The sequence below is a fragment of the Amphiprion ocellaris genome, chromosome 23 (assembly GCF_022539595.1).
Source record: "Amphiprion ocellaris isolate individual 3 ecotype Okinawa chromosome 23, ASM2253959v1, whole genome shotgun sequence".
NCBI lineage: Eukaryota > Metazoa > Chordata > Actinopteri > Pomacentridae > Amphiprion > Amphiprion ocellaris.
Genome location: NC_072788.1, coordinates 11,810,998 through 11,826,933, shown reverse-complemented (window position 1 = coordinate 11,826,933; position 15,936 = coordinate 11,810,998). Strand labels below are relative to the sequence as shown.

The 15,936-nt window shown below is 36.6% G+C and overlaps 1 protein-coding gene across 6 annotated transcripts in view; it reads right to left on the bottom strand.

Annotated features, from left to right (window-relative positions):
- Nucleotides 1–8,413: 8,413 nt before the first annotated feature.
- elavl2 (ELAV like neuron-specific RNA binding protein 2) overlaps nucleotides 8,414–15,936 on the bottom strand; it is a 34,032-nt gene continuing 26,509 nt past the window's right edge. For 5 of the 6 annotated variants that reach the window (XM_023265873.3, XM_023265871.3, XM_035946251.2 and 2 more), the window contains 3 exons: nucleotides 15,149–15,374; nucleotides 14,481–14,519; nucleotides 8,414–11,069 (listed from right to left, as the gene is read on the bottom strand). In XM_023265873.3, coding sequence (XP_023121641.1) covers nucleotides 10,739–11,069; nucleotides 14,481–14,519; nucleotides 15,149–15,374 — 596 coding nt within the window. In that variant the 3' untranslated portion in view covers nucleotides 8,414–10,738. The remainder of the gene's footprint in view (nucleotides 11,070–14,480; nucleotides 14,520–15,148; nucleotides 15,375–15,936) is intronic. The other variant, XM_035946250.2, reaches the window with a different exon arrangement.

Sequence of the window (15,936 nt, the reverse complement as noted above, 5' to 3'; positions counted from 1 at the left end):
CATATAACATTTTTGACATAAACATTGTATTTTGTATTTGTGCAACTGGCATGTACTGACTGTGGTGTTGGCTTTGTGCACTGTGTAATTTTTCTTCTTTCTTCCAAGTTGATATGAGGGATATAAAATATTGATCATTAATGAAGCCATTTCTGTTAAAATTTTAACTGACTGACATGCATGTCAGAAAATGTATTTTACAATAGCTATGGTCACTCAGACTACAAGCAGTTACGGTGTTGGCAAGTAGAGTGCATTGTAGGAGTTTAGCTGGTAAAGGGACACAAGGACAAAGACTTTATGTGATGCTTAATGACCTACGGCCAGATCTCACCAAGGAAAGATGAGCCAAGGTTTACTGGAACAATGTCTGTGTAGCTGAGATGCTAATATAATCAGAAAGTGCCCGTTATAAAAGCTGGCCTCTTTAGTATAGGGGTAACCATCCACTGTACTTCATTCAATTAAGTTTGCAACTGTACTCTAGATTGATAATCACTGATCATTTTTAATGACTTATTAATAAAAGCCAGCAGAAAATAAAGATTTATGTAGAATTTAACTACATTATTTTAGCCATTTTTAAGAAAAAAAAGTACACTGCTAATAATTTTAACACTACAGTAAGAAACACACAAATGAATACATTTACACACAAAAAAATTGTAAAGGGAAGAAGGAATCATATTCCCTTTATAAACATTAAATAAATAAGTTGCAGGATTGAGGGTGTTTTTTTTCTTTTTTAACCATGACATCCAACACGAGGCTGACTAGTATGCCTTGGAAAACCTGCATGAAAGCCACTACAGAGCCCACTTAACAGTTATGGATAGAAGAAATGTCAACGTTAAGTTTGAAGCAGGAAATGACCAGGAGTCTCATGTTTGTACGTCCAGCATTTTCTTGTCCCTGTCATCCACCCCAACCTCCTGAAGGAATTTCCTCCTTCATTCATAATTACTGCGCCCACTCAAGTTCCAGATGTGAACACAGTATCAAGAAATCAAACCAGTGTTCAAATAAAGGAAGAAAATTTTAATCTGAGGCATTTTAAGTTACTATTGATTAATGGGTAATAATGCAAATAAACTTTTGTAACTGAAACCAAGCTTTTGGTTTACAATTCACTATTTCAGTGTCTCATGTTTGACCTACAAGACAGCATCTCATTTTCAAGTAAGTTGGTATTTTTAGAAAGCTTTCAATGCATATCAGTTTCATTGTTGTTATCCCTGCAAGGAATTTGTTCTCCGATTATCCCATTTATCTGTGCCTGAATACAAGCTCTCAACAAACACAAGAGCAGAAAAGGCAGCAGGATGAAAAAGGCCTTTGTGTCTGAGTGATGCTGGAGAATCTGAACAGGAGGGAAGGTGCAAATTATAAATGAGCATAAGAGAAAACCTGGTGGGCCATAAATCACATCAGCAGACAGACCATATGCAAATGTGTTTACGTGCGACTTGCTGACATCAGCAGCTCTGGACAAATGTACGAGCATATTTTATTTATCTCCCGTCCCATTACCTACCACACCACGGTATGTCAGCTTTCACAACTGCAAGGGGGGCAGTTATAAGGGCGAGAGCAGCAAATGGGTATCATGATAATGGAGAGACCATCTGTGTGACCCTTTTTTCATTAACACTGACTGAAATGTATGATTGCATGAGAAAGGACAAACTACCGGAGCTCAGATCTTCAGGTATCGACCACGTGGGACCTGCTGCGTCACTTTACAGCTGTACATCAAGGGCAACCAGGACAAAGGTGTTTTTCTATACAAGAAAATGCAACCAATAGGCAAAAAGCTTCATGAAAATAGCACAAACAGCATCCAGACCAATTATTCCCAATGAGGAGGTAGCCTCTGGGCACCCCGAGGGCTGATTCTGCAGCTCCCAATAGGAAAGTTTAGCTAAGCTAATTTGAAAAAAATAGAAGTTAGTGATGCATAAAGCTGCACGGCTAAGTCACCTGTGTGTTTGCAATCAAAACTGTGGGAGCTAGATAGCAAGTGAACAAAATAATTAGCTAAAAGTAATGGATTATGTAAATTTGCTGTATTAATCAGTTTAAAAGAGCACAAACAGTCATGTAAAAACAGAAGGATTTGACATACTTGGACTAGCAGTGAGTATGAATGATACTCAAATCACACATTTTAGTGACATTTTGCAGCCATTTTTGGGAACTAAATACATTTAACCTGAGCATTTGTTCTATAACATGCATACTTGCATTTAACGGATGAGAAAAGATTAAACTCGATGATTAGTGGCAATCTTACTACCGGCTAAGCTTTTATTCTGAAGGAGCCTGGCCTTGTGGGCATTCTGTGTGAGTTCTACATCCTAATTTATGGGACTAAAGCAACTCCAGTGTGCGAAATAAATGATATTACCAGTATTTAATGTAACGCACGAGCCTCTGACTATGTTCAGTTTCAGGATAACAGATATTTAAATGTTATGTACCGTGCTTGCAGCACTAAAAGTAAGAAAATGCTATGTTATGGCAACCTCTCTATCAAACAAGTCTACAGTAAAAACACAGTAGGGTCTCCCTACCATAAAAAAGCACATTCATCACACTTTCAAATCTATAAAATCAGAATAAGGATTCTAGATTATGTGGAGCCAAGATCTAAACAGCTCTAAGGCCTCTGAAAGAAAACCTGCAAATACGTTGAAATAAATCCTTCCAATATGAGGAAAATCATCTACAATAGGTGCAGATTTTTGCCAATTTGTCCAATTTTGCTGCCAGTGATGCAAAAAGAAATCTCCAAGCATTCTGAAATGTCATCACAGGAACTATGAACTTTAGCTGCTGGTGTCAAAGTGCTGCCTCTACAATCACTGAGAGAGATTTCACAAATCTGACCTGCATTGGGGGCATGCCAGGAAAAATACTTTAGCTGTCCAAAAAGAACATTCGACTGAAACTACCATTTGCCAATAAACACACAGGCAAAGAGCAAGACTTTTTGGAATAATGTGTTCAGAGGGACGAACCAAAGACGGACTATTTCAGCCACAGTAACAGGAGACATGTTTGGTGCAGATTAGGGAAGTTTTACAGGAAAGGGAACCCCAATATCAACTGTTATAGATGGAAAAAATACCGTAAAAGTCAAAGTAGGTCTCTTAAAATGCAGTTTGCGTTATATTCTTTAAAGGTTAAGAGGGTATGAAGAACACCTTTAGCCTACATCGTAATGTGCATTAAATGATTCTCTGTTCGTGACGTAACAATATTTAAATATTTCAGCAAACTATCAAAAGTCAGGAAAGTCATGAACATCTGTAAATCTCATGCAGATGCTTGACTGAAATACAAACAACTCTACAAACGTGCAAGAAAATAAGCACAACAGCAAGCTGCCGGGTGCAGATTTCTTCCCTGCAACATCCAGCCTTGGTTTGTGTACATTTTGTGAAGGATTTGACAGCTGTGATTAGAGCCACCTATTCTGAACTATGGACAAGATCCACAGGAAAATCTGGCAAGATGTGAAAGCAAAGAAATAATTTTATACATCAGAGCACTCATGCATTTGAGGATTTGACAGTATGACAGTCCTGAACCCTCACAAACTGAACAGCAACGCAACTCGAAGTTCATGACTCCACAGGGGTGGAGATTAAGCCAATTTGAGGCCATTTGTGAAGTTGCAAATGAATCAAAAGCAGCTTAATAAAACAGTAAATGGAAGGCTATGGGATGTAGGCGGAGATTTACAAAACGCAGTACAGGCGAGTACAGCCTCAAACATGTTTTACTTTTAAGAATTTTGCATGGATGAGAGGACACAGAGCAGTGGACACTTATTCCAAATACATACAAAAGGTTCAATATGGTAAATGGGTCAATATTATGAAGGTTCAGCTTCAGATCTAGGTTTCTGGTTAAGGTTCAAGTTTAGCTGCAGGTTAAGGTTAGATTTGACTTAGGATAAGATTTCGGTTTAGGATCAGGATTCAGAATTAAGTCCAAGTTGGAGTTCAAGTTTAGTTTCGGGTCTGGTTTAGGTTTCAGGGATTCAGTTTTCTATTATGGGTCCCAAGAAAGATGCAAGTAAAAAGGTGTTTCCATGGTAACCAGCAAAACCAGCATCTGTGTTCCATCAGTTTAAACGGTGCAGGGAGGCTCCTCCTCCTACTTGATTTCTGTTTACTGCATGGAACTGTGCTGCGAATTATGCAATTTTACCAAATTCTCTATAAAATATATGATTACTATATAAAATCTGCTGCATAATTATTAAATAATCTGCAAAAAAGTGGAACAAATGGCTTGATTTAAGCTAGCTGCAACTGCTGCTTCAATATAGTAACAAGATATATATTTTAAAAAATACTGACAGTTTCACTAGTTTCTACCTCGACTTATGTAAAAATCATATTATTTAATATAGCTGAAATTTAAAAGCGTTTAAGTTGTCTGACAGAGCTGACAAAGTTTTCTGAGATTATTCCATTGCTGTTTCCTCTCCATGATCTCCATTAGTTACCTTCAACTAAAAACACACAATTTGAATGTTTTTAGGCCTCGCAGGCACTGAGATGTCACTCAGGATAACATGGTGCCCTCTTCACAGTTAAAAAGCTCATTTTTGGTCCCTTGTACTTACATCTTGTGATCTGAATGACTGCTTGTCCAAAGCATTCAAAGGGGAGTCAAAGTAATTTTCAAGCACCAGTCAAAACACTAATGATTCAGTGCACTGCTGGAGAAAACCCGCTGAAAATCTGTTTCTTTATGTCAAACAACTGAGAAGGATGTGACACCAAGTTACACCAACTCATCTGTGATGGTCATTAACTGCTCAAGTCTAATCCCATTTTTACTAGCAGCATGCAATCACAACATATAGCTAAAAAATGCCCGACCACATAATTTGCCTGCCACGATAAGACTAGTTTTAGCTGCGAGAAAAGAGCCTCCGACTTGTCAGATAAGAGCCAAATGTTGTCACTCAGCCAAAGCTCCTCACATCAATATCCCTTTCCAGTAAAGCAGCACAAACTAGAGAGGAGCCATGCAATCTTAATATTGACATTCGGGTGCTTTTAAACTGCAAAAATGACTGCTTTCATGGCGGAAACTGCTTTCAGGAAAGATTACTTCTGTTCTAACACGTCGGCTAATGGAACAGTAAACATCGGAGAGACTCTGAAAGCTTTTTAAGCAGCTCACAGAGTTGCCTCCTTATCTGCTGGAGCCAAACAGGAGGCGAGAACATGATTGAGCGTGCCATAAATATTGTTTTCATTAAACTGAGCAATGCGCTGGAACTTTCCCCCCCCCCACCAAAACAGTGAATATTTCACAAAAAGCCATTGTGGTTGTTCCCTCAGCAGCTCCCATCTGCGTCCTTGCCATGCCCCTAAAATGACAGCGAGGCAGCGTGAGGTGGCTGCTCGGTGGGGAAGCGCACTTCAAAGCAGGCCATTTCATCTTCAGCAAACTGCCAGCCTCAAGTGGAGCACAAGATAAATAAAAAAAAAAGAGTAAGAGGGGGGAGAAAGAAAAAAGATCAATACTCTATATCAGGCTTCGTCCTTCCAGCCCTTTCGCTGCTCTTTGTGATGCCACATTCAAGTTACAGCACCTGAACTCTGCTCCAATTATCTGTTGGGGTAACTTGAACAGAGATTAGCTTTGTCTTCGGATTTCTGCTACCTGCTTTAACCTCAGTGCTCTTGGAAAGGTAAAAAAACAATAGCTGCAACAAAGGTCTGAGATTTAAAGTTACACCAGAAAGCGGAAATGTACCACCAAAAAACATGTTTGTAAAATGATGTTGCTGCCACACCAGAAAAAGAGAAAAAAAAAAGTTAGGATCATGGTAGAACATGTAAAGTTTGTTATAACAAGATGTTTTTAAGTTGTTACATGCAAAGTTTTCTTGTTCTAAAAAGCATCATTTAACTACAGAATACTACAGTATAATCTATAGTATCTTTAATAAACAGGCTGTGGTTTTAACATAAACTTTTACTTTATAAAGTGAATATTTGTGGTATGTCAAATTTTTATAAGGGACAAATTTCATTGTAATATAATAATATACCGAATATCAAAACACAAAGGATAAATATATTATGACATGTAAAGTCTGCTATAACAAGATGTCTTCTCATTATTAGAACATGCAAACTTATTGCCTTTACAAGATATAATTCATAACTACAGACTGTATGTAATCTATAGTATCATTAATAAACAGTCTGCGGTTCTAACACAAAACCTTTAACATTATAAAATGATAATTTGTGTTAGAATATCAAACACTTCATGCTTTAGTGTTAATGTTATAGGGGAAAAACCCCCAAAACAGATCAGTATCATGTTAAGACATGAAGTTTGGTAGACCAAGATGTTTTCAGGTTACTACAACAGGCAAACCTATGTTAAAAAACTTATTACAGGATGTATTTTACCTTGTTATAACTACGGACTATATAATTGATCACTAACAGTATGGTTCTTTATGCAGTTTCTATGTCATTACAACACGTAAACTTCACAAGACACTAATCATCTTATTATAGCTACTGACTGTTTATATTTAACATTCTGTGTTTCTCACATGAAACCTTTTGCATTATAATTGGTATAATGTCAAACGTTTCATGTTTTACGTGGTAATTTTTATTATATACACACACCGAAAAATTGATCATTTATCATGAAAAATTCATCACAAGATGTTTTCATGCTATTGTGGCATAAAATGTCTCATTATAAAATGACACTATTAATCTTACAACAAGAAAAGCACTCTGAGAGCAGTACTCCGCCAAGGCTGCTCAGTCGCATCATTTCTAACAGATGAAATCTTTAATAAAAATGACCTAAATGTGCAGCGGGCGGCGGGAATTGATGGGACTCGGAAACACTCCCACAATTCAATCAATTGTTCCTTGCATCTTTTCCAATGGATAAGTCCCTGTAAGTCTGCAGCGGTCGATTTGTTGCAGGATCACAATCATGTGATCAGCAGGCAGCTGACGTAGTGTTGACTTGCAGTGATAGTTACAATGACGCCGTGCCGCTATCTCACAATGATACAGAAATCTTGAACAAATCCATAGATCCAGACTATAAGCTGCATAACTACCAAAATCTAATCACTTGGTCCTTGTGTCATTTCTGACCTTCCCTGAAAATTTCATCCAAATCAATTAGTCCGGTTTTGAGTAATGTTACAGGCAGATGGAAGAACAAACGTATGCCCATCATCACACGTTCTTACTACAGATACATAATGTATACATTATGAATAGTATCTTTGATAAACTGTATTGTACTAACATGAAACCATAATGTGATAACTTGTGATTTAATGTGAAATGCTTCATGTTTAAAGTGTTAAGTTTCATTATGACACCCAAAACAAACAAAAAGGATCAGTATCATGTTATGGCATGTTTTCACATTAATGCAACATGCAAACTTATTAGCTTTTCTTACCATAAGATGCCGTTTATTCTGTTGGAACTATCGACTGTAACTTGTGCTACAAAATTTTAAACATTTCATGTCTTAAGTGGCTTTCATTCAAGAATGGAAAAAAATGAGAAAAATTGTTTTTTTTTTTTTTTTTAAATCAGATTTCCCACTTTATGCTTGCATTGAAAAACGGCAAAAATCTGCTGTTCAGCCAAATGGAGTCTGACTCTTTCTGTGCAGCTCAGTGCATTCAAAAATCCTTCTTCCCGTACATTTACACATATCATTGAATTTGGCCAATAAGAGCAGAATCTTGGCATTTTTCAACCCAAGCATGAAGCAAAACTTAAAATTGTATAAATAAGACAAGTTCCTCAATGTATGTATTTTCTGTAAACCATTCCTCAATTAAATGTCATTTTAAGGTTAGAAACTATCGATTTCTAACATGAAAAGCTTCATATCAGAACAAAAATCTAAGTTTCTTGTTATGTGTTAAAGTTTCTGTGAAAACATCCCGTTTTAACATGAAAAACAAAAGAACCTTCTCACATGTAAAACTGATGCATTTGCTCTTTCTGCTCAGACAGCAACACATGTTCACGTGAAACTGTTGGTAATTCAGCTAAAAACAAAAACATCTTCCCATTAAAACAATTTCTTAAATCAGGTTTGTAGTTAAACATTTTTGGAAACCTTTTATTTGCCTTCTTGTTGATATAAATGGGTAGATTAAAAGCACTCTGTTTATGGTAATTTGAAATCAAAAATATGCCCTCCAGCACCAAAAACCCTCACTAATTTCAAGTATTACATAAAAACCCAAGTGGAAAAATCATAATTTACAGTTCGTTTTTAAACGCAGGCTATTTGTGCAGAATTTTTACATGTAACATTTGTTTCGTTTCCTATAGAAATAAGAATGATGGGATCCATTCACAAAGCTGCATTGCCCTTCAACTTATTTATTGATGTACTGAACATGGAAAAAATCCAAAGTATCCAAACACAAAGTAAAGAACATGTACATCCTTTTTAAATACTCAACAAAAAGATATTCTATTCCAAAAATGCTGTGAACCAAGTCAGACTATACAACTTCAAATAAATAATCATTCTCATATTAAGAACTGAGATAAGTGAGGTTGGGAGAGAACATTTCTTCATGCCGGACCGTTAGCACAACTTTGCCAAGACCAAATTATCATGAGGTTTTACAAGAAAGAAAATAAGTTGTTTTTGACGATGATGGGTCAGGCATAAAAAATGTCGTCTCGACCCCACAGCAGCAAGTATCACAACTCATCTAGACTTAAAGTTTTAACTCGTACAAGTAAACACAAAGAAGGAATAGATAAAACGAGAAAAAGCAGTCGCAAAGATAATTATATAATGCATAGCACACTGCTCATTTAAGGGGAGGCATGACTAGTAATCGGTTGAAATACCAAGCAGGATGCAGGTGCAGGATTCAGTGAATCTAAGGCTCGATCGGCCTTCGTTTGTTTCTAGACGAGTTAAAGATGTTTTAACAAGCCTTTCGCAACCAATCGAATGGAACTGCTTCGCTGTCCTTCCCCCAAAGTGAATAAAGCAATATACACCTTTTTTACGATTTTAAAGACAGGTTATATGCATTATGTATATATATGAGTATGAAAAAAAGTAATCAAATAGTTCAAAACTGTGGTTTATATCCATTCTTTACCACATAAATATATATCTATAATGTTTATATATAAAAAACAAAACAAATGTCTATAGTTTCTTAATACCTTTTTTTTTTTTTTTTTTTTAACGAAGCAAGACTATCTACAGACCAAACAACCAACTAATTTGATGCACTGTAATGCTAGTCCATAGGACAACAAATCAAGTAGTTTAAACTAAAGGCAAACTGAAACAGAAAAGGGTAAATATTCCAAAAAAAGGTACCTCACATACTCCGTGAAAAGAAAACGATATATATAATTATCACACTTTCCAATGAAGTCCAAACGAGAACCAAAAGAAGTCTTCCAAATACTCAACATAAGGAAGGACTTATTTACATAGCTCAAAGCTCAGGAGGAATCTGTTCTGTTCTTTTTTATTTTTTCCATTCAAACTGCTGCCTTCATTGGCTTGTCCTCAATCTATCCAAGTATGTAAAAACCCTTATTGGCTGATATTAAGACAAAATCTGTCTAATGATATATTGTAGGTACAACCACAAAACACCATGAGCTCCATCTGAAGGGAATCTTAAGAGGAAGAATAGATTTTTAAACACCCCCCCCCCCCCCCCCCCCGTTTACCTTTTAAGATAGCTCCACGTTATAATTTTTGCATGCATTTTTTGCAAATGAACCTTTTTGTAGTTTTCGCCTGTTTTCCAAATCAAGTCGGAAACAACCGGGATGACGGCGGGGGGATCCACAGATTTTACAAATGAAACCAGCACTGCCACTGATTCTATAATCTAAAGATAATACAAAGATCTCAAAAGGTATCTTTTAACATCATAAATCTCTCCAGAAATTTCAACCACTGCAAACTTTCTTGTAAAGTTCAAAAGCTCACAAGGTGTCATATGAAGATATTTCTCAAAGTATCCAAGTCAAAATATTTTGTTCCAGGTCCAGTAAAAAGTTTCTCCAAATTTTCTTTTTATAAAAATAGATGCTTTTTAAACCCACATCAAAGAGGTTCTTAGCTCTTTGGCAAGGTACTGCTTTAAGAATTTTTTTTGTCTTTTTCTTTTTTTTTTTAATCCGTTAAGTTTTATGCAGCCAACCGATAACCAACTGATATTACAATAAACTTACAAAATCAACAAAAACCGCAAATAGTTCAAAAATAAGTACTTGCTAACCACTGAAGGCATAACGCACCTATGGTAAATCAGGACACAAAAGTACAAAGAAAATCACTACACATAACCTTACAAGACTTACTGTTTTCGAAGCAGATGTGCAACAAAATGACAAAAACCTACAGTAACGTTTTAAATGGTCCATCCGTAAAGACAGCAAGAGAATTCAACATCACAGGCAGTAAAACCTGCAGTATTTTTTCTTGTTTTAAAGTATATTAAGAAGATTCAAAGCGTAGCAATGAAAGAAAGGAAAAAAAAAAGAAAAAAATCACATTGGACGCTAAATATCGTTTTTCTTCGCAACACTGATTTACAAAGCTGTTTTTTTTTTACTAATGTAGAAAGTTACGGTCGATACGCTTCCATTTTCTGCTTCCATTTTTCTGGTGAGTTTTCTAGAAACAATCTCGGCGGGTATTAGGCTTTGTGTGTTTTGTTGGTTTTGAACGACACTTGCAGAACTCTGTCTCCGAGGCGGTATCCATTCAAACTGGCGATGGCCACGGCTGCCTCGTCGTAATTGGTCATGGTGACAAAACCAAATCCTTTGCACTTGTTTGTGTTGAAGTCACGGATAACCTTGACGTTTGTGACGGCGCCGAACGGACCGAACATCTGCCAGAGGATGCTTTCGTCGGCGTCCGGAGCCAGATTGTAGACGAAGATACACCAGCCAGTGCCTGCATGTCCAGGGATGTTGATGCCGGCCAGGCTGGTCACCCCATCGATGGCCATGGGGGAGAACCTGCTGTAAAAACACAAAAAGTAACTAAATGAGCACAAAACGGGCCTTTTTTAAACTTTTTTTTTTTTTTTTTTTTTTTAATAGGCCAGAGATCTTGCCAACAAGACCAGTAGAATCTGACAAGTCTCTACAGGGATCATCCACACTTTCATCCTGAGCTGTGGTTCTACTGCTTCTACACTTATGCAGCAATTTCTTGCGTAAGAAATAACTTCTTTATAAGAAATTAGATGAGAAAATATTCTTTTCTTCATCTGGGCAGCAAGTTATAAAGGCACTCTTGTCAAAAAAGCTTAACTGTCACATGCTTAGGCATCTCCAAGGCCAACAAGTTAATAGATACGCACTATTGTCTCATTTACAGATAATACAACCATGTCATAGCTCCTTTTTCAGTTTCATCAAATACAGCAGCACAAAAATCGAAATCTGGCAAATTATAATGGGAATTGTGGCGATTGTCAGGTTATTAGAACTTATTGGGAACAGGTTCACAAACATGTAAGTAATATATTTGGTATAAACATCTCTTAAATGCAACATTATGTATTTTGGGACATTTTTGCGACATAATCTTGGAAAATTGGAATACTAATAATAAGAAGTGACTGTATATTACTGGCAGAAACAAACACGAAAATGGTTAAAAGTATAAATCAACACTGTACACAAGATTTACATTATGAAAAAGCAGGCTTTTTTGAAAGGTGCAAAAAGTAATTATATCAGATCTGGATTAAGTAGACAGAATTTCACATGAACCCACCTGTAACCAGATACAACTGGGTTTCTTCACCTACTTTTCTTTTCATTCTTTTTAATTAAGTAATATACAGATTATTTCAAAAATTGAGCTCCCCTGTTCTGCTGATCTTAAGCAATAAAAAAAAGTGATGTAAAAAATGGGGAAAAGTCTTGAATATTGTAAATATGCTTTAGAATAACTTGCCTTTTCAATTGAAATAAAAAGAAATGCGTAAAAAAATATAAGTTTATAGATATAATTTGAAATAAATATAATGTCAGAGCTTGTGCAAAGAGGCACAGAAAAGGCCTGGCCTTTGGGTAAATGTGGTTTTTTGCAGTTTTAAAGAAACAAAATTCAAAGTGCATGGAAAGCCTATGAATAATTGCAGCAGGTGTCACATAAGATTAGCTGCTCCAGTTGGCCTCTCAGGGAACATCCACTATGACAGGTGTGCTCCCAGCATCAAAGACCCACAGAGAGATTTGGCAACGAAGACGTCAGCCGACAAGCAAGGCAGAGGAGAAATTACTGGTCTATTGTTGCTCCTGATGGCTCTTTGAGCTCTCAGGGAACTGGACTTCAATCATAGCCGAGGAAGACATTCTTATAAAACTCAACTTAGACAAACTGGTATCCTGGCGAATTCTGAAAGACGCCTGACGCAATAAAGTTTAAAACAGGACAGCGCTGTCCATAATAGATCAAGGTACGAAGTATGGGAGTTCAAAATACAAGTATGCAATTTTGTGCAATAGCAAGTAAGATTGTAAAATTCTGTCCTTTGTTATGTAGACAAGCGGCGTAGACAATGCTTTAATCTAGACATGTTGTGACATTACATCTACATTAAAGCGCTTCACTGCATCACTGTCACTAAGCTTTTTCAATAGTCATTTCCTTTACTTTGGAGAATTAAGTTTGAAGCACAACTGGCTGCACCTGTTCACATTTAACTTGCAGGAAAGTGCAGGTTAAGCCTGGCCGGATACACAGACTCTGTTTAAACAATGGCAAGTTTGCAAAAACATCACATAGCTCAAGACAGAAAATGTCATCACATAATCTGCAGCCAAGCAGACGACATGCTGAGTTTGACGATGTATGTATTAAATATTCAGCTACATACAGGAACTAAAGGTATTACTGGCAAACAGTGCATGTGCCATTCACGTTACCCGTCTAACTTAAAATGGGTTAAATATGGAGCATCATTAAAGTAGTAAAAGAGCAGCATAATGATTAGCTTAAAATGTTAGCATCAACTCTGATTAGAGAAGCAAACTAGATTTTTTTCTAAACTATATTTGGCAGCATTATTAATCAATACACCAAAGTCCATTCTATGTGCAGATTAAGCAACGTTTAATCACAGACATGTAGCATTTATCACAAAAGCAGCTTGGTTTCATCAGCTATAGGAACCCCATCTTCGTGAATTGATCTCATCTCATTAACGTGATTTTTGTATATCTGACTATTAGACGCAAAACATCGATTATGCTATTGCTCAACATTACATACAGGTTAACCTGCATCATTAAATGCTGGATTTTAACACTTTAAACACAGTGGAGCCCTTTGGCATCAACAAAGTAGAGAATTTGTCATGTTTCCTTGAAGTTGTCAAAATTGATTAATAATTCAGTTTATATTTGTGCTTTAATATTTTGCTTTGTTCCTGACAAATTGTTTCATTTTGTCATGTTCCTTCTCATTTGTCACCTTTGACAGTTTTTTTGTGATTAGGGTAGCAAATTTTAAACAATCTTATATTTGGCAGCATTATCAATCACTATCAATTATCAAAACAAATCAAGTACAAAAGATATTATTTCATATTTTTAAATAAGACATGACATTCAGCATAAAGAGATTTTGAGATATATATATATATATATATATATATATATATATATATATATAGAGTCACTTGGCTACAGAGATACTGTACTAGAAAATTACAGCTTTAAGTCTTTAAATTATGATTGCTAGCCGAAATCCATTAAGCGTCATAGAAGACTTTGTCATAGGACCCATTGCTGAATAAACTCCCACAATGCTCTCTGCTTCCCAAAACTGAGTCATCCGTAGACCTAGTGACTGCCAGCTGTCACTACAGCGATAAGCAGTAAGAGGAACCTTGTGGCAGAACCAGGTGCATGTCTTTTGTCTTATATCTTAATGGTCAATATAACATATATAAACAGCCTTTTTTCGTTTATAAACAAACAATTAGTAGATTAATGGTTATTTATTCAAGTCCCTCATTTGTACAAAACAATTCAATGTGATTCAATTTAAAAATAAAGAGTATTTAGTCTCTAGCAAGGACCATGATGCTCTTGCACCCCCCTTTTCTGCTCGTACCATAAACAAGTCAACCATTCTGCATCTTCTGCAAATGTTAAATATTTACATCATCACTTGCTGTTAAGACAAACAGCCTGATTCATTCGCAGTCACTGAATTATGCATTTGTTTGCACAGGAAAGCATTTTCGTTATCAGTAACCCCGTATTAAGTCAGTGGTACCTAATGCAGTGTTAAGTACCTATGCAAGAGAGCCAAGTGCCCATATACCAAAAAATAAAAACATAAGAATAAAAAATTTGGTCTGAACTTTTCTCAAGATCAATTATGAAACCCAAAAAAGACAATCAATTTACCTTTTGACTCCATACGCCATGTTCAGCAGATTGTCCAACCTTTACAGAAAACAAAACAAACACAAACACATGTGCATTAATTTTAAGTAAACCTTTCAGGAGGTTGATGCATTTTGACAGGATGACAGAGATGAGTAAGAGTTATGATACCATGACTAAAGTCAGTTGTCAAGTGAACGCCGAGACCATTATGTCTTATTAACCTCCTGACTGAACTTCAATACCCAACACAACTTGCCAAAAGGAGACATTTGGCTCATTCAGAAAAGGTTGTTTACATAAATAAATTACATTTTCACTGAGGTCAATCTGTGCACTGAAAAGTACATTTATTTAAGGTTTAATGTGCACATTTTATTACGACTATCAAAATACTCATCTCATTTTCATATTTGTCAAAATGTGCTCAAACCCAATTGTGTCGTAGGCCTACATCTGCAACAGGAGGAACACAGCAAAGTTAAAATGTGAATATGGAGGATGAATTATTCTGTCCAGAGTATTGATGAGCTCCAACAGAATATTTTCACAATACTGCTGTGAGACAATTTAAATGCTAATTTCAAAATAACCTTAGAAGGTCAACAGAATCCACTTCACTAGCAGTATTAACAAGGCTCAGATTCTCCCTTTGTTTTGGTTATTTTTTTTTGGTGTGCCCCTTTTACCTGAAGCGTTGTGCCTGCTGTGCGAGGGGTCCTGGGTACCTTCGATTGGGAGACTGATACAGCTGAGACAGCAGTGCCTGGCTGGTCTTCTGGCTCGGGTTGTTTGCAAACTTCACCGTAATGGGCTCGGTAGCGCCAGGCGGCTTCTGGCAGTTCAGGCCCTTGATGGCCTCCTCGGCCTCAACTCGCCGGTCAAAACGAATGAAACCGACCCCTCTGGAAACGCCTGTGGAGAGGACATTAACCTGTCATACGTTGAGCCTCTTCCGACAAAAGTTTAAACATTCACAAATGATCTGCAGTGTAAACTTCACTAACCAGTTGGTATAGACCGATTATCGTCCTGGAAGATTATCGTGGCCGATATTTAGCATTTTACCAGTTATCTATACTTTTATTGACCAATTATTAATATATTAAATCTGCGACATCAAATCTGATGTAGCCTTCTTTCTGTCTGTAGTCACTGTGGTCTCAGAAATGTCTCAAGCAGAGACTGCAAAAATTGAGCGAGAAACACAAATCAGTAAATTAGCTACTCTTACAGTGGCTACAGCTATGCTAATGGATAGCAACTAAGCTAAATGGGAGTCGTAGAACACCCTGAAACAAAGTCTGGACAATAATCTGGACCTTACTGGGCAACAGAGTGATAAAACTGAAAGATTGAGGGAAGAACAGCAGACAGAACTGTAGGAGACAAACTGATCAATCTCACTTAATCCCATATAAAAGATTAGACTGTCCAAATAGAATCATCAATCCTATTTCTCTTCTACACATTCAGT